At 42.4% G+C, this 25,537-nt stretch overlaps 1 protein-coding gene across 1 annotated transcript; it reads left to right on the forward strand.

Moving 5' to 3' along the window:
* The first annotated feature begins 7,434 nt into the window (after window positions 1-7,434).
* LOC117670392 (F-box/LRR-repeat protein 8-like) lies at window positions 7,435-22,883 on the forward strand. The gene is made up of 4 exons (XM_034425485.3): window positions 7,435-7,567; window positions 7,714-7,775; window positions 15,702-15,902; window positions 18,666-22,883. The coding sequence occupies exons 3-4, from the start codon at window positions 15,739-15,741 to the stop codon at window positions 19,639-19,641; spliced, it is 1,140 nt and encodes a 379-aa protein (XP_034281376.2). The 5' UTR covers window positions 7,435-7,567; window positions 7,714-7,775; window positions 15,702-15,738; the 3' UTR covers window positions 19,642-22,883.
* The last annotated feature ends 2,654 nt before the right edge of the window (window positions 22,884-25,537 follow it).

Here is a 25,537-nt window from a genome sequence, read left to right on the forward strand (position 1 = left end):
CGGCTTTGAAACGGAGATGAGCCACCGCTCAGAAGAGGGCAGTTATGGTCATTATGATGATATAATAATTAATAATCTATCAGCCCCGCCGGCAGGAACTCAAAATTCTGAGTACAAACACTACCTTGATTGTAAGGTTCCCGTGTCACAATTTTGCAAGTCTGCAAAGCATTTCTCCTCTCCTTGCCTGTTATGGAGTGGAATTGGGGGGGGGAGTCCCCAGGAGTGGGAGGTATATTCCAGTAGAGTAAGCCCAGATATCACATGTGGGAGAAAGACGGTGAGGGCAGCCTCTCCCTAATAGTTCCCAGAGTATACTGTAGATGCAGATAACTGAGGGTTTAGTTTAGCAACGGCCATAAGTGTGAAAAACGGTCATAAACTTTTTTCCCCCTGTGGCATTGTAACTTTAAACAGTTAATTCAGTGAATGGTTTGTATTTTCCCTGTATTTTGCCTTCGGAGCCTTCAGTACCCAGATCAGCCACCGGGGGCAGTAAATCATACAGTATTACATGTTGCATGGCTGTTTTAGAACATCCTCCCATCCTCTGATAATGGGTTTTATTGAGCTGGTTTTTCTGACATTTGAGTCAGGATTTTAGACGCTGCTCTTAGCGCCCAAGGCTAACTGGCCTATATAAAGACTTTTCTAATTCAGTTATTCAAAATTGTGCAGTTGTACTAGGCCGGGTGTCAGCAACCCGCAGCTCTGGAGCCGCATGTGGCTCTTTCGTCCCCCTGCTGTGGCTCCCTATCAGCTGAACCAGGGGTGGATTCTAATTTTTTTTACTACCGGTTCTGTGGGCGGGGCTTATTTTGTCGGTGTGGCTTGGAGGTCATGTGACTAGGTGGGCGTGGCTAGCTGGTCAGAGTCATTTCTGGAAGGTCCTCACACTTACGACCAGTCCTCGCACTTACGACCCGACTCATTTGTTTGCTTTTAACACTGATCAGCTGTAGGGCGGCCCTTTGAAGCCCCGTGGCAAGAGTTTAAACAGTTTTTTTTTTCCCTCTAGTCATCAGCTGGGACTCAGGAGGCAGCAATAGATTGGGGGTGGGACCAAATAAAAGGTAAAAATAACGTGGGTGGGTGGGAGGACGGGGGGGGGAGAACCGGTTCGGTGATGTCATATCATCATCGCTACTGGCTCGGCTGAACCGGACCGAACCGGGAGGAACCCACTACTGAGCTGAACCCACCACTGGCTGGCGCCACTCCTCGCTCTCCCCTTCCAGTCACTCCTTGCCTGGCTTGAGAGAGATGAGAGACAGACAGAGACAGAGAGAGAGACTTGTTTCCCACAGAAAACACTGGGAGCCACAAAATCTGGGTAGGCGTGGCTGCGGTGTGTGTCATGTGACCAGGTGGGAGTGAGTGACGTCGAGTTGGCCACGCCCACCCAGGTTTTGTGGCTCCCGGTGTTTTCTTTTCTGTGGGAAACGGGTTCAAATGGCTATTTTTGAGCATTTTAAGGTTGCAGATCCCTGTTCTAGGCAGAAACCTTTTGACTGTCTGAAGTCCACTTTTTTTTTCCCCTGTCCCAGAAAATTGTCAAAAATACTTTTTGGTTTTATGAGGGCTGCTGCGCTGGCAATCATTTTATATCTGTTATAATTTACCTTTGCCTCCTTTCATAAACTTTGGAGCGTAACAGGAACTGACATATTATAATTGCAGAGGACCATAAAATGACTTATAAAGCCCTCTATGGAATAGGAGTGGATTATTTGGAGAGCCAAGCTCACCCCACATCTCGTATAATAGGCTGGGCAACCTTTTGTTCCTTCCTAGTGTTAGTGTAATATACCGTATTTTAGGAGGTATATATTTTTCGGCTGTATGGAGTGGTGTGGTGGCTTAGAGCTGGAGCTCTCGCCTCAAAATCAGGAGTTCGATCCTAGGTATAGAGGCAAATATTTCTCTCTCTGGGCACACTGAGAATATATCTGCTGAACAAAACTCCTAAATGGCGACAGGAAGGGCATAATAATAATAATAATAATAATTTTATTTCTATACCGCCCTTCTCCCAAAGGACTCAGGGCGGTGTACAGCCTATTTAAAAACACAAAACAAAACAACGATTAAAATTTAAAATGATTAAATAGATTAGGCTCAAATTAAAATCCCAGAAATTTTAAATACCCCAATTTAAAATCCGGCCATTAAAACATTCTGCTCCATTCAGTTTGCCCAGACTCCACCCCACAAGGGATTATGAGGTCGTTAAATGAAGCTGCCTGCTTCCAACCCACCCCCAGCCCCCAATTTACAGGTATCCCTCAATTTACAACCATTCATTTAGCAATCATTTGGAGTTTCGAAAAACAAAGTGACACGGCCAGTCACTTTGGGGTGAAATCTAAAACTTTTTGCTACCAGTTCTGTGGGTGTGGCTTAATTAGTGGGTGTGGCTTGGTGGTCAGGTGACTGGGTGGGCGTGGCTTGGTGATCAGCTGGGCGTGGCCAAGTCAACGTCACTTCTTTGCCCTTTTTTAACCTACAAAACACAACACAACACAACTGGCTCACTCACAATGTAAAAGCAGCTGTGCTAGACCCCAAATGGCCCCTGCAACAAGCAGGAACCTCACACAGCCACAAAAAGCCCCAAAAACCAACTTTCACACTTTACACATACACACAACACAACACAACACAACACAACTGGCTCACCCACAATGTAAAAGCAGCTGTGCTAGACCCAAAATGGCCCCTGCAACAAGCAGGAACCTCACACAGCCACAAAAAGCCCAAAAAAACAACTTTCACACTTTACACATACACACAACACAACACAATGTAAAAGTCGTGTGATCAGAATTCAGGTGCTTGGCAAATGGCAGGGATCGAAGGTCACGTGATCGCCATTTGCGAACTTCCCAGCCAGCTTCTAACAAGCAAAGTCATCGGGGGAAGCTGGATTCACTTAACAACTGCAGCAATCCGCTTAATGATGGTGGCAAAAACAAAAAAAGGTTGTAAAAATCAGGCGCAACTTACTTAACAACCTCCTTGCTTAAAAAGAGGGCTGGGAAAATATCTACACACTCCTCGCATCCTGGACATCAACTGTTTCAACTCCTACCCTCAAAACAATGCTATAGGGCACTGCACACCAGAATAACTAGACACAAGAACAGTTTTTCCCCGCATGCATCACTCTGCTAAACAACTAATTCCCACAATTAGTAAGTAAGACTGTATTACTGGTTTTTTTTGAAAAAAGTTTTTTATTTTTAAACAAAACATAAAACAACCATCATCCATTACAATTACAAAAAGTGTATCGATCGGCTACATATCTTTCGTGCTTAATCCCATATCCAAAATTCTCTTATTTGACAATTTATTAGATCCCTTTGCATTATTATTCTCGTTTACCAATTATTTAACAATGGCTTATCTCCCGTAAGAAACCGCTTCATATATTCTATTATTACATTTATTTCATGTTTCATATCAAGTGATATTGTTTATCTTCCTCTTCCCTAATTTCAAATGTCAATTTACTCATTTCAGCAGAGTCCATAATTTTTTTAATAACTTCATCATCAGTAGGTATCTTCTCTCCTTTCCAGTTTTTAGCAAATACAATTCTAGCCGCTGTTAAAACATTCACAATTAAGAATCTCAGTTCTCTATTATATGTCTCTGGAAAAACCCCTAATAAAAATATCTCTGGTTTAAAGTCAATGTGTTTCTTTGTCATTTTTTCCAACCATGTGTGGACTTTAGTCCAATATCTTTTAGCTTCTGCACATGTCCACCACATATGGTAATATGAACCCGGAATCTGATGAATGTATTACTGTTATTCTTTTCATCCTCCCTATTGCCTTTCTCCTTTCTACCTATGACTATAACAGTGATGGCGAATCTATGGTACACGTGCCGGAAGTGGCACACAGAGCTATCTCCCCGGGCACATGAGCCGTTGCCCATTTCTCTTCCGGGTTCCGGTGTACCAGCCAGCTGGTCTTCATGCGCACGGGAGCAAAAGAAAATGGAAGAGCAGCTGCGCAGTGTGTATGCGTGCACCGGGCAGCTGCTCTCCGGTTTCCAGCGTGCGCATGCATACCGGGCATCTGGTCTTCTGATTTTTGGCATGCATGTGTGTACGAAGGGCAGCTGGTCGGCGTGCATGTGCGCACCAGAAAGCAGAAGATAATCTTCCTGGTGCGCACATGCCCACCGGGTGGCTGTTTTTCCAGTTTCTGGCATGCACCTGCGTGTGTGCACAGTCTCGTTTGGACACTCGGTGCTGAAAAGCTTGGACAACAGTGGATCTTGTTGTTTGTATCTTTACAATTTATATTGTGTTATTTAGTTTCCTAGTATGATTGCTTATTTAGTGTCCTATGACTATCACTAAGTATTGCATATTATGATTCTTGATGAATGTATTTTTTACGTACACTGAGAGCGTATGCACCAAGACAAATTCCTTGTGTGTCCAATCACACTTGGCCAATAAAGAATTCTATTCTATTCTATTCTATTCTATTCTATTCTATTCTATTCTATTCTATTCTATTCTATTCTATTCTATTCTATTCTATTCTATCCAGAATCTTATTCTCTTCTCTTCTCTTCCCTTCTCTCTTCTCTTCTCTTCTCTTCTCTTCTCTTCTCTTCTCTTCTCTTCTCTTCTATTCTATTCTATTCTATTCTATTCTATTCTATTCTATTCTATTCTATTCGAGTGCCCTTGAAGAGCATTCGGAGGCTCCAACTGGTCCAGAATGCGGCCGCGCGGGTGGTTATGGGCGCAACTCGTTGTGCCCACGTGACACCCCTCCTGCGCGAGCTGCACTGGCTCCCAGTGGTCTTCCGGGTGCGATTCAAGTTGTTGGACACCACCTTTAAAGCGCTCCATGGCATTGGACCTGGATACCTTTGAGACCGACTTCTGCCACCAATAGCCTCCCAACGGCCAGTCCACTCCCACAGAGAGGGTCTCCTCAGGGTGCCATCGGCCAAGTTATGTCGGCTGGCGACACCCAGGGGGAGGGCCTTCTCTGTGGGAGCCCCAGCCCTGTGGAATGAACTGCCCCCGGAAATACGCAAGATCTTTGATCTCCGTGTATTTCGCTGTGCCCTCAAAATGTTGTTCCGCCAGGCCGGGCTATCAACATAATAATTTTAAATTGGGTGTTTTAAATTTCTGGGGTTTTAAATTGAGCCGAATTATTTAATAATTTTAAATTATTTTAATTGATGTTTGTCTTGTGCTTTTAATAGGCTGTACACCGCCCTGAGTCCTTCGGGAGAAGGGCGGAATAGAAATAAAATTATTCTTATTCTTATTCTTATTCTTATTCTTATTCTTATTCTATTCTATTCTATTCTATTCTATTCTCCATTTCTTTCTTTCTATCTCTCTCTCTCTCTCTCTCTATCTTATCTATCTTTTGTTTTATGTACACTGAGAGCATATGCACCAAGACAAATTCCTTGTGGGTCCAATCACACTTGGCCAATAAAGAGTTCTATTTGTGGACGTAAGTTGGGAACTACCTGGATGGTTGGCCCTGGCCCTGTTGGCTTTCGGAGAAGGATTAAAATCCTGTTTTTGTCCTTGAGATCCAGAGAAAGAAAGGCGTGGGTAGCCCCCGATCACTTGTCGAGGGTTTCGGATTGAATTTTTAAATTGGATTTTCTTTCTTTTCCTCATTCATCTTTTGGCTAGGCTGAGCTGCCCAGGAGAACAGCACTTCTCCCTACAATGATGTCTTTGGATTTTGGTTTTTAATTCTGTTGTAATTCATTTTAGATTGGGAATGACTGCCTCCCTGCTCTGGTTTATACAGGTAGTCCTCAACGTATGACCACAATTGAGCCCCAAAATTTATGTTGTTAAGTGAGACATTTTGTGTGTTTGGCCTCATTTTTTATGATTTTTCTTGTCGCATTTGTTATGTGAATCCCTGCAGTTGTTAAGTGAGTAACACAGGGTCGTTAAGGGAATCTGGCTTCCCCATTGGCTTTGGTTGTCAGAAGGTCGCAAAAAGGGATCACGTGACTCGGGGACACTTCAACCGTCATAAATGTGAGTCAGTTATCAAGCATCCAAATTTAAATCATGTGACTATGGAGATGCTGCAATGGTCATAAGCATGAAAAATGGTCATAAGTCACTTTTGAAAGTGCTGTTGTAACTTTGGTCACTAAACGAACTGTTGTAAGTCAAGAACTACGTGTACAATGTTTTTATTTTTCATGGTATGGTAATAGTGTTTTCCAGCCCTCTCTAAGCAGTTTTACAGAGTCAGCCTCTTGCCCCCAACAATCTGGGTCCTCATTTTACCCACTTCGGAAGGACGGAAGGCTGAGTCAACCTTGAGTTGGTCAAGATCAAGCTGCTGACAGTGGGCAGAGTTTGCCTGCAATACTGCATTCTAACCACTGTGCATCATGGATGGATGGATGGACGGATGGACGGATGGAAGGAAGGAAGGAAGGAAGGAAGGAAGGAAGGAAGGAAGGAAGGAAGGGCAATAGCAATAGCACTTAGACTTATATCCTGCTTCACAGTGCTTTCCAGCCCTCTCTAAGCGGTTTACAGAGACAGCCTATTGTCCCCCAACAATCTGGGTCCCCATTTTACCCACCTCAGAAGGATGGAAGGCTGAGTCAATCTTGAGCTAGTCAAGATCCAACTGCCCACAGTGGATAGAGTTTGCCTGCAATGCTGCATTCTAACCCAGAGGTCTCCAAACTTGGCAATTTTAAGAGTTGTGGACTTCAACTCTCAGAATTCCCAATGCTGGCTAAGGAATTCTGAGACTTGAAGCCCGTAAGTCTTAAAATTGTAAAGTTTGCAGGCCCCTGTTCTAACCACTGAGCCAGTTCTCTCCTCTCTATTATAATTGTTTGCATCCAAATTGTATTATATTAGAATTAGAATAGAATAGAGCTGGAAGGGACCTTGGAGGTCTTCTAGTCCAGCCCTCTGCTCAAGCAGGAGAACCTCTACTATTTCAGACAAGTGGCTGTCCAATCTCTTCTTAAAAACCTCCAGTGATGGAGCATCCATGATTTCTGGTGGCAAGCTGTTCCACTGGTTAATTGTCCTCACTTTTAGGAAGCTTCTCCTTCATTCCAGGTTGCTTCTCTCCTTGATTATTTTCCATCCATTGTTTCTTGTCCTGCCTTCGGGTGCTTTGGAGAATAATTTGACCCCCTCTTCTTTGTGGCAGCCCCTCAAATACTGGAATAGTGCTATTTGGTGTGTTGCCTTGTAAATTACCCAGAAAGTAATTTGATGACTGGACCAACTCTAAATTATATTAGAACCCAAGGAATAAATCTGAACTGTGACCTACACGCAGTGTGTGAGAAGGCCTGCTGCTGTTCAGGATCCATGCGAGGGACGGAATCGTTCATTCGTGGAAGGAAAATCAGGGTGTTTCTCTTAAGTCACTCCTCCTCCTTACAGTGACGTGTTTCGGGTTAAAATGCAAAACCAGGGGCTCCGTTGCTTGATGGTTTTTAAAGGAAGTGCAGGAGGCAGAGGAAACACACTTTTTACGAGCCAAGTTAATGAGCCAGACGATCAAAGGTGAGTTTCTGTTCCGTTTTTTTTTTTAATTACAAATGCAAAGAAAACGGTGCGTTAAACGATCTGAGGAAGTGACTTCATCCATTCAGTCTTTCCGGAAAGTAAAAAATAGCTGATGATCCTTTCTCCTCTTTCTTTTTTTCCAGGGCTGCAGTGAGAAAGCAGAAAGGCAAGAGAGAATCCCTGCTCCGAAGTGAAAGGATTCTTGGTAGGTGACCCTGCAGATTCCTCTTGCGGAGATACAGAATCTTTCTATCTCTGGTTCAGCTTCTCTCTCTCTCTCTCTCTCTCTCTCTCTCTCTCTCTCTCTCTCTCTCTCTCTCTCTCCCTCCCTCCCTCCCTCCCTCCCTCCCTCCCTCTCCCTTCCTCCCTCTCTCCTTCTTCTTCTTCCTCCTCCTCCTCCTCCTTCTTCTTCCTCCTCCTCCTCCTCTCCTTCTTATCATCTTTTCCTCCTCCTCTTCTTCCTCCTCCTCTCCTTCTCCTTGTTCTTCTTCCTCCTCCTCCTCTCCTTATCATGTTCTCCTCCTCCTCTTCTTCCTCCTCCTCTCCTTCTCCTTGTTCTTCTTTTCTTCTTCCTCCTCCTCCTCTCCTTCTTATCATCTTCTTCCTCCTCCTCTCCTTCTCCTTGTTCTTCTTTTCTTCTTCCTCCTCCTCCTCTCCTTCTTATCATCTTCTCCTCCTCTTCTTCCTCCTCCTCTCCTCCTCCTTGTTCTTCTTTTCTTCCTCCTCCTCCTCTCCTTATCATCTTCTCCTCCTCCCCTTCTTCCTCCTCCTCTCCTTCTCCTTGTTCTTCTTTTCTTCTTCCTCCTCCTCCTCTCCTTATCATCTTCTCCTCCTCTTCTTCCTCCTCCTCTCCTTCTCCTTGTTCTTCTTTTCTTCTTCCTCCTCCTCCTCTCCTTATCATCTTCTCCTCCCCTTCTTCCTCCTCCTCTCCTTCTCCTTGTTCTTCTTTTCTTCCTCCTCCTCCTCTCCTTCTTATCATCTTCTCCTCCTCCTCTTCTCCCTCCTCCTCTCCTCCTCCTTGTTCTTCTTTTCTTCTTCCTCCTCCTCCTCTTCTTCTTCCTCTTCCTCTCTTCTTCTTCTTCCTTTTTCTTCTCCATCTCCTTCTTCTTTTCTTCTTTTTCCTGCTCCTCCCCTCTTCCTTCTTATCATCTTCTCCTCCTCCTCCGAATTCCCAGGTGCTAATAAGCACCTTCTGTGTTTTGAGTTCACCCTGATCTGTCTCACCTTCCTTTTATTCCTGGATTCTTCCCCAGATGTGCTGGGCACTCAACTCCCACCAGAAAATGTTTTTTAGGAGGTAGGGACCAGGAATTGCGGTCCCTTTTTATCACATCCCTTGGTCTGGTGAAGTTTACTTTTAAAATTATTTATTATACTTTATTTATTATACTATACTTTAGGCGCCACGGTGCCGCAGTGGTTAGAGTGCAGTACTGCAGGCTACTTCTGCTGCCTGCCAGCTGCCTGTAATTTGGCAGTTTGAATCTCACTGGCTCAAAGTTGACTCAGCCTTCTGAGTTTGGAGACCTCTGGGTTAGAATGAAGTATTGCAGGCAAACTCTGCCCACAGTCTGGAGTTTGATCTTGACCAGCTCAAGATTGATTCAGCCTTTTTTTTTTGGATTTAACCTTATATCTTGGACTTTGGGAATTAAAATTTAAAGATTTTAAAGATTTTCTGATTTTTCCTCGCTGGCTATAAGAACTTTAAGAACTGTTTCTGAGACTGTGTGATTTTAAAATGGCTTCAAAGCAGACAAAATTGGTGCTGCCTAAAGCAGGGAGTGCGGGAAGTTCCCCAGCTCAAACTAGTAGGTTGCAAAGTTTATTGCCTCCAGCAGATACACAAGCTCAATTACAACCACAATCACAACCACAAGCACAAATGCTAACACTTGAGTTGTTTCAAGAAGCCATGAAAGAAATTAAAGAAGGTTTTAAAGAGGACATTGCATTTGCATTTAAAGGAGTCTCAGAACAAATGGAAGAAATGAAGGACATAATTAAGACAAGAAATCAACATATAAGGGAAGATATAGTTCTTGCACTCCAGGGACTGGCAAAACATGTTAGTCATGTAGAAGATAGAATTGATGAGGTTGTTCAAGCCAATGAGATTTTAGATGGTAAAGTTGAGGAATCACAAACTAAGATTGACAAAACAGAAGCTGAAATGTTGTTGACACAATACAAGATGATGGAATTTGCTGTGAGAATAAGAGGCTTGAAAGAAAACCCTAAGGAAAATTTGAAAGAGATTTTTGAAGATGCTCTGGCACAGTTTATAGGAGAGCCCAGAGGTGAACTTGAATGGCAAATTGACCGGATCTATCGTGTTAATTCATGGGTAGCTAGACAAAGGAAATTACCAAGAGATGTTGTGATTTACTTTGTCACCAGAAGGATTAGAAATGAGATTTTACAAGCTGCTTATAAAAACAAGTTGCAAGCGGCAGGACAAGAAGTTGCAGTATTTAAAGAAATACCACCCAAAATGCTGAAATCCAAGAAAGAGTATGCTTTTCTGGCAAATGAGCTGAGGAATCGACAGATACAATACAGATGGGAAGTTCCAGTTGGATTATCGGTGGACTATGCAGGAGAGCGATATCGTCTCAATACAATATGCAAAGCAAGAGATTTTTATAGTAACATACTAAAGGCTGGACAACAACCGGTGCCAGGAGGTAAAAAAGCAAGAGAGGCGATAGAGGGAAGGAAAGAGGACCTGCAGAAGCAATTGGAAGGCGGAGCTATGAGTATGCAGGAGGAGGTACTGCAACTCTCAAGTGCTGTCCAAGCATGGGATATAGTTGAAAAACAAGAAGAAGGCAAAGATCAAAGACAAACCAGAGCAACTACTAAACGTAAAGTTGAAGAGTTAAAAAAGTTACAAGAGCAGGCTTTATCACAAGAAGTGAATACTGGCGCAGAATCTGTGGGAGGGGCGAGACCCAAAAGAAAATTCCAAGAGGATTATCAAGCGGTTCTCGCCAAGCTTCGAGAGTCTGAGGATGGCTTCTAGGTTTTTAACCTGGAGTGTTAATGGTTTAAACTCACCACAAAAAAGGAAGAAAATATTTCACCACTTGAGACAATTTAAAAATGAAATAATATGCCTGCAGGAAACACATATAAGGACAACTGATCAAAAATATTTAATAAATACAAAATTGGGAACACATTTTGTTGCATCAGCCCCGGAAAAAAAGAATGGAATAGTGATCTACTTGAAAAGAGATTTGATGGCTAAATTAGTTGAGGCAGATCAACAAGGAAGATTCCTGGCAATTGAGATAATGATAGAAGGAAAGAAAACACTCTTATTGGGGATATATGCTCCTAACCAACAACAAGAGAAATTTTATAAGTTGATACATACAAAATTACTACATTGGGATTATAATTCATGTATATTGATGGGAGATTGGAACGGAGTGATAGACCCTAGTATTGATAAGAAAAGAATAGTACAATCTACTAAATTGCGATCCAGACTGCCTAAGACTTTTTTTGATATGATGGAGGATATGGAATTAAGAGACATTTGGCATGAACGGAACTATAGAGAACAAGATTTTACATTTTTTTCAGATAGACATCAATCCTTTTCAAGAATTGATTTTATATTAATTACAAATGATTTTTTTTCCAGGGTAAAGAAGATAAAGATTTGTCTCAGAATTTTAACTGATCATAGTCCAGTTTGTATGGAACTGGAGTGTGCGGAAAGATCTAGGAGATCTTGGCGGTTAAATGAAAACCTTTTCAGATATGAGAAAAACGTAATAGAATGTAAAAAACTAATGAAGGAATTTTTTGTTTTTAATATGAACAAGGGAACATCTATGGATATGGTATGGGATGCTAGTAAAGCATACATGAGAGGAGTTTTGATAAATATGAATAATGCATATAGGCGTAGACAGGTGGAAAAAAGGAGGGAATTAGAAGAAGAGATCAAGAAAAAAGAAAGGGTGTTAATTGATAACCCAGGGGATAAGAAAATCAAAGAAGAGATCAGTCTATTACGTGGGCAATTTAATATGATGCTTTCAGACCAAGTGGCAACCAATCTACAATATGCTAAACATAATACTTTTTGTAATGCAAATAAACCAGGTAGATGGTTGGCATACATGCTGAGGAAAAAACAAAAATCTCGTACCATAGAGAAAATAGAGTACAAAGGTAAAGAGGTATATCACCAAAATATGATTAAAAAGGCATTTTTAGAATTTTATGCAAGACTGTATACTGCAGATAAAATACAAGGAGCAGAGATAGAGACATATCTGGATAGACAGAATATTCCTATAGTTACAGAGGAACAAAGAGAACGGTTAAACCAATTAATAACAGAGGAGGAGATCCTCTCAGCAATTAAACAGTTAAAAACTGGTAAGGCTCCTGGCACGGATGGATTAACAGCTGTGTATTATAAATATTTACAACTGGAGATGGTTGTACCTCTTAAAGAATTATTTAATAGAATTCAGTTGGGTGAAGGGGTACCACCTTCATGGAAAACAGCTTTTATTTCGTTAATTCCAAAAGAAGATCAAGATTTGACACATCCCAAAAACTATAGACCCATATCATTATTGAATACAGATTATAAAATATTTGCTAAGATATTGGCAAATAGGTTAATGCTAGTAATGCAAAAAATGATTCATGCTGACCAAACTGGTTTCATACAAGGTAGACAAATGAAAAATAATGTAAGACAAATTGTTGACATATTGGAATATTTGGAAAGGAATAACCAAATCCCTGCGGTGCTTATATTTTTAGATGCGGAAAAAGCTGTTGATCGATTAGATTGGCAATTTTTATTGAGAGTGGTTAATAGGATGCAATTTGGGAATTGCTTTATGCAGTCCATAAAAGCAATATATCAGGAACAGACAGCTCAGATAATTATTAATGGCAGTTTGACAGAAACTTTTAAAATTGAAAAAGGCACGAGGCAGGGATGTCCCTTATCGCCATTATTATTTATATTAACTTTGGAATTGTTGCTAAACAAAATACATAATATAGATGAGATAAAGGGAATCAAAGTTAGAGACTATGAATATAAGGTATGGGCATTTGCAGATGATTTGGTTATGACCTTAACTTATCCAGTGGAATCAGCACTTCAACTTGTATGTCAGCGCTGGAAGAAAGCCTAATTTGGAACGCTGACAAAAGGTTTTGATGGATATAATAAAACAGTATGGTCAAGTATCTGGGTTTAAGATAAACATTGGAAAAACAAAGATGATAGTTAAAAATATGACAACAAATCAAAAAGAGGAGTTACAAAGGGTAACGGGATGTGAAATAGTTAAAAAAGTTAAATACTTAGGAGTTTATATTGCATCTTCTAATGGTAAATTGTATAAGCATAATTATGAACTGATAAATACATAAATGCATAAAATACAAGCTGAAATGGATAAATGGAAAAAATTACAACTGTCCTTGTTGGGTAGAATAGCAGTTATAAAAATGAATGTTTTACCTAGGTTTTTATTCCTCTTTCAAATGATACCAATACTAAAAAAGGATGCCAACCTGGAAGAATGGCAGAAAGGTATTAATAAGTTCGTATGGCAAGGTAAGAAACCAAGGATAAAACTGAAAATAATGCAGGACATACGAGAAAGAGGAGGATTGAAAATGCCAAATTTAAAATTGTACTATGAAGCAGCTGTTTTATCAGCAATTAGTGATTGGATTAATCTAACAAATGGAAGGAAATTGAATATTGAAGGGCATGACCTGGTCTATGGTTGGCATGCTTATTTAGTCTATGAAAAAAGGGTGGATAGAGCATTTAAGAGTCATATATTGAGAAATGCTTTATTGCGTGTCTGGAAGAAATATCAATACAAGTTAAATGAAAAGATACCTATATGGACAGCACCCAGGCACGCAATAGAGAATATGAGTATAGAAAGTAGACAGGATGTAATTACATATAAAGATATTCTCATTATGGAGGGAGGTATATTAAAATTAAAACCTGTGAATGTATTGAAAGAGGAGAAAATAACTCAAACTTGGTTTCAATATGTACAATTACAAGCCAGATGGAGAAAAGACCAGAAAACTGGTGTTATACAAAGTGATGAAAATTTAATTAAACAAATTAGAGACCAAAGCCCAATGCACATAAAAAGATTGTATAATATATTGATAGAGATGGACTCGGAAACAGAGTTAGTTAAGGACTGTATGATAAAATGGGCGCAGAATTTTGAACAGCCTGTAATGATGGAAACTTGGGAAAAAATATGGGTGACAAATGTGAAATTTACCAAAGCGCAAAATTTAAGGGAGAACTTTTATAAAATGTTTTATAGATGGCATCTAGACCCAAAAAAGTTATCTCGTATGTATCCGAATGTACAACCAAAATGTTGGAGATGTAATTGTGAGGATGCCACTTATTTTCACATTTGGTGGACATGTAAAAAGGTTAAAGCGTTTTGGATAAAAATTTGGTGGATTTTACAAAATATTCTTAAGAAGAGGTTGAAATTTACACCACAGCTGTTTCTGCTGGGTATAGTTACGGATTGTACAGTTATAGAGACTAAATTGATTTTGAATTTAATGACTGCAGCAAGACTGTTGGTGGCACAATATTGGAAGAAGCAAGATTTACCTACAATCCAAGAGTGGACAATGAAAGTTACAAACCTAGCGGAAATGGCAAAAATCTCGACGTACTTGAAGGATCATTCAAATGAAAGATATTTAAGAGACTGGAGAAGATGGATAGATTATATTCAAAATAAATACCGGAATAAGAAATTGCAGATAGGTTATGAATGATTATATAGATATTTGGTGTGTCTTTAAGTAATTAAGCTAGGCGGGTAATTAGGGAATTGAAGGAACAAGAGATGTGGAATGTTATAATTATTTAGACTAGGATTGATTATGATTGTTGAAGGTTATACCCTGTAATTTGTTCTGGGAAGAGGAGGGGGAGAGGGGGGAGGTTGGGGTAGGGAAGGGGGGGGGAAATATGTAAACTTTTTGTAAAACTTTTCAAAAAAAAAAAAAAGATTGATTCAGCCTCCCATCCTTCCGAGGAGGGTAAAATGATGACCCAGATGGTTGGGGGCAAGAGGCTGACTGCTTAGAGAGGGCTAGGAAGCACTGTAAGGCGGTATATAACTCTAAGTGCTACTGCTATTGCTATTGATTAACATTTTATGCCACCTAGCATCCCTGCAAGGGGGCTCTGGGTGGCTTACAATTCAGATTCAGGATTCTGCTTCTGGAACAATCACACGCATCTGAGGGACTTTTCTGTCATCTGGCTGAAATCTCCACAACTGGAGATTAATTACCATTAATGTTACGTAACGTTCAATACGTTATGTTTTGACATGTTTTATTTTTATATATGTGTGATTGTTTTTTGTGTTGCTTTTAAAGACAAAACTGTTTAATAAAAATTATTTCAAAAAAAAAAAAAAAGGCTCTGACGATCCCAGCTGAGTTGCCTGATCGGCAGAGCCTTTTAAAAGCATTTTTTAACAACCTCTTCGGCTCAAATATTGGAAGACTGCTATCCTGTCTCCCCTGGTCCTTCTCTTCACTAGACTAGCCATGCCCAGTTCCTGCAACCGTTCTTCGTATGTTTTAGTCTCCCCTTATCATCCTGGTTGCTCTTCTCTGCACTTTTTCTAGATTCTCAACTCTAGAAAAAGAGCCGGCTAGCGGGCCCGTGGGGGGGGGCTTCTCTGTGGCTGCCCCGGCTCTCTGGACCCGGTTACCTCCTGAGGTCCAGACCATCCCCACCCTATTGGCCTTCCGAAAAGCGGTAAAGACCTGGCTCTTCCGGCAGGCCAGGGGCCGTTGTTCTCCCTTTGCGATCTGACGAGATCCGCCCATGAATGGTGTGAATGAGTTTTAATGTCTTTAATGTTTTTAATTTTTAAGTGTTTTTATAGTGATTTTTTGAGTGTATTGTGAGCCGCCTTGGGTCTTCGGAGAGGGGCGGCATATAATTATGAATAAATACATAAATAAAATAAATAAACATCTTTTTTATAGTCTGGTGACCAAAACTGGATGCAGTACTCTAGGTGTGGCTTTAACTTTAGTGCGTGTTTTCTTTCAGTGAAAAAGGAAACCCTCTTGAGTGGAGTCCCTGAAGGATGCCGGAGACAGTTGGAGATGCCTGGAACTACATCCCGGAGGAAATTCTCTCACACATCTTTGGCTACTTGTCCCTGCAAGACAGACATGTGGTTTTTCAGGTCTGTAAGAAATGGGCTGCAGCGGTTTCGGCCAGCTGTGTCTGGAGTTACACGGAAGTCAGGTAAGAATGGGAGTAAGATAGGTCATGGAGTTGAAGTGGCTTAATAGGCGGAGAAGGAGGAGGGGTGTGGTGCAGAAGGACATAATACTCATAAAAGCAGTTTGCACTAGGCTGCATGCACCGTGCTAAAGTGTGCTATGGGTGACTTTGCTATTGGCTTGGTACAGGAGTGTGGACATGGCTCATTTTGTGGGCGTGGCTTGGTGGCGGGGTAATGTGTCTGGGTGGGCATGGCCAACTTTTTTTTTTTTTTAACTTTTAAAAGCATTTTTTCTACAACCTTAAGAGGTTGCAGAAAAAAATGCTTTTAGGAGCCTCTGACGATCAGGCAACTCAGCTGGGATCGCCAGAGGCTTTTAAAGGCATTTTTTTTTCCTACAATCTCTTTGGCCGAAGAGGTTGCAGAAAAAAAATGCTTTCAGAAGCCTCTGACGATCCCAGCTGAGCCGCGCGATCATCAGAGGCTTTTTTTTTTTTACTTTTAAAAGCATTTTTTCGGCCGAAGAGGTTGTAGAAAAAATGCTTTTAAAAGGGGGAAAAAAAAAAAAGGCTCTGATGAGGTGGGCGGGGTAAGCAAGCGGTGAGCGGGCCGGGGACCAGTTCAGGGGCATGGCCAGTTATTACTGGTTCTCCAAACTACTATAAATTTTTACTACCGGTTCTTGTGAACCGGTGCTTACCGGGAGCAACCCACCACTGGATTGGTATATATAATGTAGCTCTTAGGGCAGGGGCCTGAACCTTAAACACTCAAAAGAGCCATTTAGACCCGTTTCCCACAGAAAAGAAAACATCGGGAGCCACAAAACCCTTCCCGTGCCTGACTATTTCCTGAGCGGCCACAAAACTAGCATACGTAGTTGAATTAAACCTTCTGTTTTTCTTCTGAAACTTTTATTTTCTTGGATTTATCCATGGTTGGCCTACTGAGGGTTGAAAAGCTCAATATATCGTGTGCCAGCGGGTGTCACTCATTGGTGGTTGTGACACATATTTTGAGTGACAGGGAGCTGCAGCAGAGGGGTGAAAGGGCCACATTGTGGCTCATGTTGCTGACCCCTGTCTTAGGGAGTCCAAGTTGTGGTTTATGGCTTAGTGCACAGTATGAGCCTGGCCAGTTCGGATTTATCCCATAAACTCATGATTAAGGAGACCATGGATTTCAGTGAGGCATGAAGCTCTTCTGCATAGTCACTAGCCGTAGTGAGGTCTCTCAGGCACCCCCGTTCAGACCACAGGTCTGCATTTGTACAGCGCACCAACGCCAAACCTACCAGACCAGTTTCTGATGAACTTTGAGGCGCGAAGCAACCTGGTAAGGATGATGATTGATGAGTGTTGGCCAGCTTGTGGGTTCGGTTCCTAGCCATAAAGGGCTGACATCGATACGTATTTTCCTAGAACATGTACTAAGTAAATGGATTAATTGATGATAGACAGACAGATAGATAGATAGATAGATAGATAGATAGATAGATAGATAGATAGATAGATAGATAGATAGATAGATAGATAGAAAGATAGATAGATAGATAGATAGATAGATAGATAGATAGATAGATAGATAGATAGATAGATAGAAAGATAGATAGAAAGATAGACAGACAGACAGACAGACAGACAGACAGACAGGGAGGGAGGGAGGGAGGGAGGGATGGAGGGATGGGCAGACGGAGATGATAGAGATTTTTTGAGGAGAAAGAAAGAGAGAGAGAAATGTTTTGAGGATTCCCATGATAGATAGATAGATATGGATAGTTGATAGAGAGAGATAGAGAGAGATAATGAGAGAGATGGATGGACAGACAGACAGACATAATAGAGATGTTTTGAGGAGAGAGAGAGAGAGAAATGTTTTGAGGATTCCATAGATAGATAGATAGATAGATAGATAGATAGATGGATAGATAGATAGATATCGATCAATGATAGATGATAGGTAGGTAGGTAGATATAGATTGATGATAGATAGATGATGATAGATTAGATAGATTAGATGGATGGATAGATAGAGATACATAAATAGATAGATAGATATAGATCAATGATAGATGATACATGATAGGTAGGTAGATAGATAGATATAGATTGATGATGGATGGATTGATTGATGATAGATGGATGATAGATTAGATAGATAGAGATAGGTAGAGATAGATAGATAAATATAGATCGATGATAGATGATAGGTAGGTAGGTAGATTGATATATAGATTGATGATAGATGATGATAGATAGATAGATAGATAGATAGATAGATAGATAGATAGATAGATAGATAGATAGATAGATAGGAAGGATAGATGGATGGATGGATGGATGGAAGGAAGGAGGGACAGACGGAGAGGATAGAGATTCGGCTTCGTGCCTGTGCGAGCAAAGCACAGGCCCGCACAAGCATGAAGCCGAAGACACCAGCCTGAAGATGACGAGTGGGACCTCGTCGAAACATCGCCAAGATACTCTCAATCTTACACGGGAAAAGACCCGAATACACCAAAACTTGCATACCTCTACTCATGAAAATCTACGAAAACATATATATATATATATATATATATATATATAAAGAGAAATACATATGTGTGTGTGTGTGTGTTTTGAGGATTCCCATGATAGATAGATATAGATAGATTATATGAATAGAGAGAGGGGGGGAAGTGGTTGGATGAATTATTATATTTTCATTTGCTGTAATTCCAACACTGCCCCCATGCTGTATTTATTTATTTTTTCATTCCCACCCTCCCAACGGTTCCCCAGGTGTGTTACCGAAGACGAAGAAGCCGCGCTGAAGAACCTGCACCAGTTCCTGCGCCACATCAGACACCTCAAGGTGGCCTTTGACCAGTCGGAGGAAGGGATCCGTCAGAACGTCTGCCAGATCCTGGACCTTCTGGCCAAGCAGAACCATAAGCTGCAGGCCTTGTGCATCGAATGCACGGGAGAAAACCCTTATTTCTATTCTGGCCAAGACATCCTGCAGAGCATCCGGGGAATCTGCCAGAGCCAGAACCGAATCGACTTGCAGCGCATCGATTTTCGCGCCATGCCTTTCACCTTGGACGATGGGCTCGTCCAGCTTGTGGCCTCCAGTAGCCCGAATCTGCACACCTTGTACCTGAACAACCGCACCTTAGTTTGCAACGTCACCCCGGAGACCATCATTGAGCTTCTGAAGGCTTGCCCCCAATTGTCCACCTTGGGGGTCTATTATGCCAGCCTCTCGGAGGAGGTCTTTAAGGAACTGGTGACCCTCAACCGGCCAACTTTCAAGTGCCTGGATATTTTCTGCGAGCGGCTGGACAAGTACATTCCCGTGATCTCGGAAGAGCTGTGGGCTTTGGTGTGTGAGAAATATCCCCAGCTCTACGTCCAAATGGAACTGGACCACACGGTCCCACAATGGAAGATCCCTCGCATCTTGAAGCCCAACATCCCCGTGACAGAGTTGCAGCTGAACACTTTCGCCTACATGGTGTATCAAATCCGCTTCGCCACCGTCAACTACAGCGGCACTTTGGAGAAGCTCGTCCTTCGCACCACCTCGTCGGACGAACTCAACGCCTCGCTCATCGATTTGGCCCGTAAATGTGCCCGCTTGAGAGAGGTCCACTGTTTCTGCGTGGTCAGCCACGAGGTGGTGGAGGCTTTCCTATCAAGCTGCCCCAGGTTGGAAAGTTACACCCTGAAAACCTCCAAAGAACGCAGCCCTTGGCAACCCACCACCATCTTGTGATTGTGCTTAAGGGTTGTTGTTTTTTTTAATCTTTGCATCACAAGAAGAGGGAACATCAGTAACTCGACTTCTTCTTCTACTAGGTTCGCCTGTGGTTTCTTTGTGACACGGCCCAAGGTTATAATGCCAGCTTGTTTCTCCCAAAATTAAATCAGTGAACGGAAGTCAAGAATTCCTTGAGCCAGGGATCCCCAAACTTGGCAGCTCCCAGAATTCTGGGAGTTGAAGTCCACAAGTCTTAAAGCTGCCAAGTTTGAAGACCTCTGCTCTAAGCTCTAGTATGAGTGTGTTTGTGTGTGTGTGTGTTTTACGGCTTATGGTATCATGGAAATCCAACCCATTTAGATCAGGACGCCTTGGCAAAGCAACCCATGGTTTAGTACAATGCATGAACTCCCACTTATTGTCTGGTAGGAATGCAATCCTGGTTAGAAGCCTATTTTAACTGATCTCGGAAAGGACATGATGTCTACAGGATAGGGCAGTGATGGTGAACCTTTTCGGCACTGAGTGCCCAAACTGGAACGTGTGCACATGCGTGCGCACGCCTGAATGCTGGAAACCCAAAAACCAGCTGGCCGACACATGCATGGACACCAACCAGCTGGTTATTGGGTTTCTGGTGCTATGGTGCATGCAAAGTCCAGCTGGCTGGCACACGAGTGCACTGGAAACCAGAAGAGCAGTTGGTGACGGTGCGTGTGCCCACAGAGAGGGCTCTGCGTGCCACCTCTGGCACGCATACCATAGGTTTACCATCAGGGGGATAGGGCAAGTCCTTCGTGACCAACAGCCATCCTGTGATTGTGCTTAAGGGCTTTACCTTCACATCACAAGAAGACGGACATCGGTAACTCAGTTGAGTTTCTCAGTTGGTCCAAGGTGTGACCACAACTTGTTTCTCCAAAATGAAACCCGATGATCAGAAGTCAAGAATGGACGTGTTGCTTCTTGGGAACGCCGAGTTCTTGTGTGTGTGTACATGTGTGTGTCTGTTTTACGGGTTAGGGCATTATATAAACTCAGCCCATTCGGATCAGGAAAGCTTGGAAATAAAAATCCATGGTTTAGTGCAGGGGTCAGCAACCTGCAGCTCTGGAGCCGCATGTGGCTCTTTCATCCCTCTGCTGCGGCTCCCTGGTGCTGGTCGCTCCACAATTGATAGGGCTTTCGGTTAGGATAGGTAGAGGAAAAAGGACACCATGCTAAAAGGAGATTATGATGGGGGAACCAGACTTCTGGTTGGCTCCAGAATTGAACGGAGGCTTCTGGTTAGGACCTTTGTGGCTCTTTTGAGTGTTTAAGGTTGCCGACCCCTGGTTTAGTGCAATATACGATCTCAGACTTTTGTCTGGGAGGAATGCAATCATGGACAGGCGGCCATTTTAGAACACGATGTCTACAGCAGCGGGCACCAACCTTTGCGGCTTGGTGGCCTGGCTGGGAGTGGGGGTGGGAAGAAAACGGAACTGGGCTGCTTGAGCGTGCGTGCACACAAGCAGCCCTTGTGCGAGTGATGGGCCGTTCGACTTGCGTGCAGTTCGACTTGCAGGAGCGGTGGGCCGGTGCACGCAAGATGAGCTGTGCACACGCGTGCTCCAGCACAATCACTTGCGCGGCCCAATTCTGAATAGGCCATGGCCTGGTAGTGGGCTGCACCCCGGGGGTTGGGGACCCCTGGTGTACAGGATAGGGCAGGGGTCTGCAACCTTAAACACTCAACAAAGAGCCATTTGGACCCGTTTCCCACAGAAAAGAAAACACCGGGAGCCACAAAACCCTTCCCGTGCCTGACTATTTCCTGAGCGGCCATAAAACTAGCATATGTAGTTGGGTTAAATGTTCTGTTTTCTTCTGAAACTTTTCTTGGATTTATCCATGGTTGGCCTACCCGGGGTTCAAAAACTCAATAAACCGTGTGCCAGCGGGTATCACACATTGGCGGTTGTGACACATGTTTTGAGTGACAGGGAGCCGCAGCAAAGAGGTTAAAGAGCCACATGCGGCTCCAGAGCCGCAGGTTGCTGACCCCTGGGATAGGGCAAGGGGGGACGACGAGTGTCATGCCTGTCATGACCTCATGGTGGCGGTGACGTCATCTATGCAATTTGCATGACTTGTGCAATGATGTCGATACCGCTGTGATGCCATCATGGCTTCTCCTAGATACGTATAGCTCCCATTCATCTTTTTTTTCCTCTACTAGCAGGAACAGGGATGCTAAACTGATGGAATTTATCAGGATTGGGCGCTAGCAAATTGGGACAATTGTCATGTGCAAATTCTCCTCTCTTTCCGATTAAACCGGAAGGGATGCTTGTGGTTGTGCAAACTGCTGAGTGTATATTTAAAAATCTGATGCACTTTCTTAACACGTAGGGAGGTTCCAAGTCGAATTAACTGCTGATCAAGTTGTCGGCATAGGTAGTAGTACAAATAAAAAGTGCAGTGCTTTTCAACTAAATTCACTTCTGGAGCAGTGGTGGGTTTCAAAAATTTTTACTACTGGTTCTGTGGGTGTGGCTGGGTGGGCGTGGCATGGCTTGGTGGGCGTAGCTTGATGGGTGTGGCAGGGGAAGGATACTGTAAAATCTCCATTCCCACCCCACTCCAGGGGAAGGATATTGCAAAATCTCCATTCCAACCCCACTCCAGGGGAAGGATATTGCAAAATCCCCATTTCCTCCCGATCAGCTGGGACTTGGGAGGCAGAGAATAGATGGGGGCGGGGCCAGTCAGAATTTTTACTACCGGTTCTCCGAACTACTCAAAATTTCCGCTACCGGTTCTCCAGAAATGGTCAGAACCTGCTGAAACCCACCTCTGTTCTGGAGTAAACATAAACCAGGGTAGAAATAAATTCACAAACCTAATTCAAGCCAAATTAAAACCCATAAACAGTTGGGAGCACATAATTTGAAGTTTTTTATATATATTTATGTTCACATCTTCCAAAGCATATATACACCATCTCTTTCTGTTCCTTGGCACTGGACCTAGTTTAATAAGAATATTTTGAGTTGCTGAATTGTTTATTTTCTTTACTCTTGTCGAATTCTAGTACAATGCATATTATATTTTATTATCCTAGTTCACAATAAAACTCCCAGCCTTTTGTCATTGGACTGACCAGATTCATCTGCTCTGCATTGCACTATTTTTAATACATTACAATGTGGTTTATTTGGACTGAACATGCAGTCATTTCTGAATTACTCAATAAACATGACTTAAAAAAGAAATGCCACAGGTTACAGCCCACGATAATTTGATTCACACATTCATGCTAAGGCAAAGACAAATTCAACTATGATTTAGTTGATGAGGTGACTATGATTTAGTGCGTGAATATAGCAAATTCTGAATTTGTCAACCTGTAATTCAGATCAATGGGATTTAGTATAAGATGTGAACCAGCCAGTGTGATCATTGTTGAGAATTTGGGACAGTGATATACAGGTTCACACAAGACATATCATTGTTCAAGAAGGCAGTTTTAAATACAGATATTAAATCATGAGCCTGGAGCCAAGCTTCAAAAGAAATCCAGTTATTTATTAGGAGCTCCATGTTCAGCACATATCCAAATGAAGCCAACTCTGACCCCACGTAATTTACGGCCCCAATCATGACCCTGTTTCCCCCCCACCCTCTACCCGGGGTGTGTCATCAATCACATCCAGAGCAATTTTGTGGGTTGTAGAGATCACTCTCCTCCGGATGCTGTGGGTAACCCTGAGAGACAGCCTTGAGAAAGATATGTCTGGAATGTGTTCCTGTCTTTGGCTGCCATGCTGCTTGGTCGGTTTCCCATCCCCCTTGCCTATAGTAACTCGAGAGCAGGCCAGGGATGCTTTGCGAGTTGAAACTTTGCTTGTCAGATGGTCACAAAAGGGGATCGCATGACCCCGGGACTCTGCAACCGTCATAAATATGAGTCAGTGGCCAAGCGGTTGAATTTTTGATCACATGACCACGGGGAAGCTTGTAACGGTCGTAAGCATGAAAAATGGTCATAAGTTATTTTTGGGGTGCCACTGTAGCTTTGAATGGCCACTAAATGAATTGTTGTAAGTTGAGGACTATCTGTAATAAGGTAGAGACCAATTTCTGGAATTTTTTCCCAACACATGAATAACAATTCTGTGCCAGCTCACATGATGGGGGAGAAGAGTGTTTAGTTTTTCCTTCCTGTATCTTTCTATATTATTTTTAAAGCATTCATTTAATGGATGGAATTTGAAGCCAAGGGGTCCAGCCATAACCACCACCTGCTTGGCTGTAGAGAAATAATTAGAAAAGTCACGGACAACAGACTCATCAGGATTTATTACTCAATGGAGCATCCAGAGTCCACGGAAGTCTACCTTTCAGAATCATTTCCAGGGAAGCAAGGAAGAGAAAAAGCCGTTGTCCTGTTTAGTTCTCACACAATCATCATTTTGGTGGGACACAATTGTGCTTCCTTAAGCGTTTGTATCCTGCCTTTCTATCAATTCAAACCCAAAGAAATCATAGAAAGGAAGATTATAATGTTACCCAAAACTAAAACAACCCCCCCCAACTGATGCAATATATTTAAAACATAACAAAATAATCCACTGAGTGTTTTATTGCAACATTCAGCATGGAAAAATCTGCAGAAAAATAATTCTGCATGACAGCAACGTTTGCCGAAGGCAGTGGAAGCTTTGCAACATTTTAAAGAGGGTCAGTGAGATTGATTTATGCGCCGCTTCAGAATGTGTCCGCAAAGTTTCTCTCTCCAAATGTGAGTGGGACTTCAGTTCTGGCTGGGCCTTATGGAACCGAGGCCCAACAAACCTGCGAAATACCTTGTTGGGAAAATTGGTGTACAGGTTTAGAGAGTGATTAATAAAATTGCAGATTGACGTGGGGGTTTTTTTGTGAAAAAAATTAAATACCCCAATAAAGTTTTCCAACTTTCATTGTATTTTACTCTTGATATAACACAAGGGTGCTCCATCATTGGAAGTTTTTAAGACGAGATTGACATTTGTCCAGAATGGTATAGATGGGGTTGGACTAGAAGACCTCTAAGGTCTCACAATTCTCTTTGATAAGTTGCCAGTTGTACTTTCATTCGGAAACTGTCCTGAGGAGCTACACAACTTACTCACTTAAGCATCTCCCCTTCAAGCCATAATGCAACCACGATTCAACAGTGGTTGCTCTATCAGCCTTCTATTGAGAACATCCATTCAGTAAACAAGCCTCAATCTGCTTAATCATGGCTTATTAAGCAACCCCCAGCTAGCATAACCCAAAACACTAAGCTGTAAATAATGGATTATGAGCCACACCAGCTGGGCTCATACAATACACCAAGCCAACATGTGGCAACATAAAATAGAACAGAGCTCCAAGGGACCTTGGAGGTCATCTAGTCCAGCCCCCTGCTCAAGTAGGAAATCCCATACCATTCCAGACAAATGGTTGTCCAGTCTCTTCTTAAAAACCTCCAATGATGGAGCACCCGCAACTTCTGGTGGCAAGCTGTTCCACTGGTTAATTGTCCTCACTGTTAGGAAGTTTTTTCCTCAATTCCAGGTTGCTTCTCTCCTTGATTCGTTTCCATCCGTTGCTTCTTCTCTTGCCTTCTGGTGCTTTGGAGAATAATTTGATCCTCTCTTCTTTGTGGCAGCCCCACAAATATTGGAACACTGCTATCATGTCACCCCTAATTCTTTTCTTTAGACTAGCCAGACCCAAATCCTGCAACCTTTCTTGGTATGTTTTAGTCTCCAGGGGACTTTCGTCATTTTAGTTGCTCTTCTCTGAACTTTTTCCAAAGTCTCAACATCTTTTTTTTTAGTATGGTGACCAAAATTGGTTGCAGTATTCCAGGTGTGGTCTTACCAGGCTTAGCATGCTG

Source organism: Pantherophis guttatus, chromosome 11 (genome assembly GCF_059756535.1).
Source record: "Pantherophis guttatus breed Tessera chromosome 11, ASM5975653v1, whole genome shotgun sequence".
NCBI lineage: Eukaryota > Metazoa > Chordata > Lepidosauria > Squamata > Colubridae > Pantherophis > Pantherophis guttatus.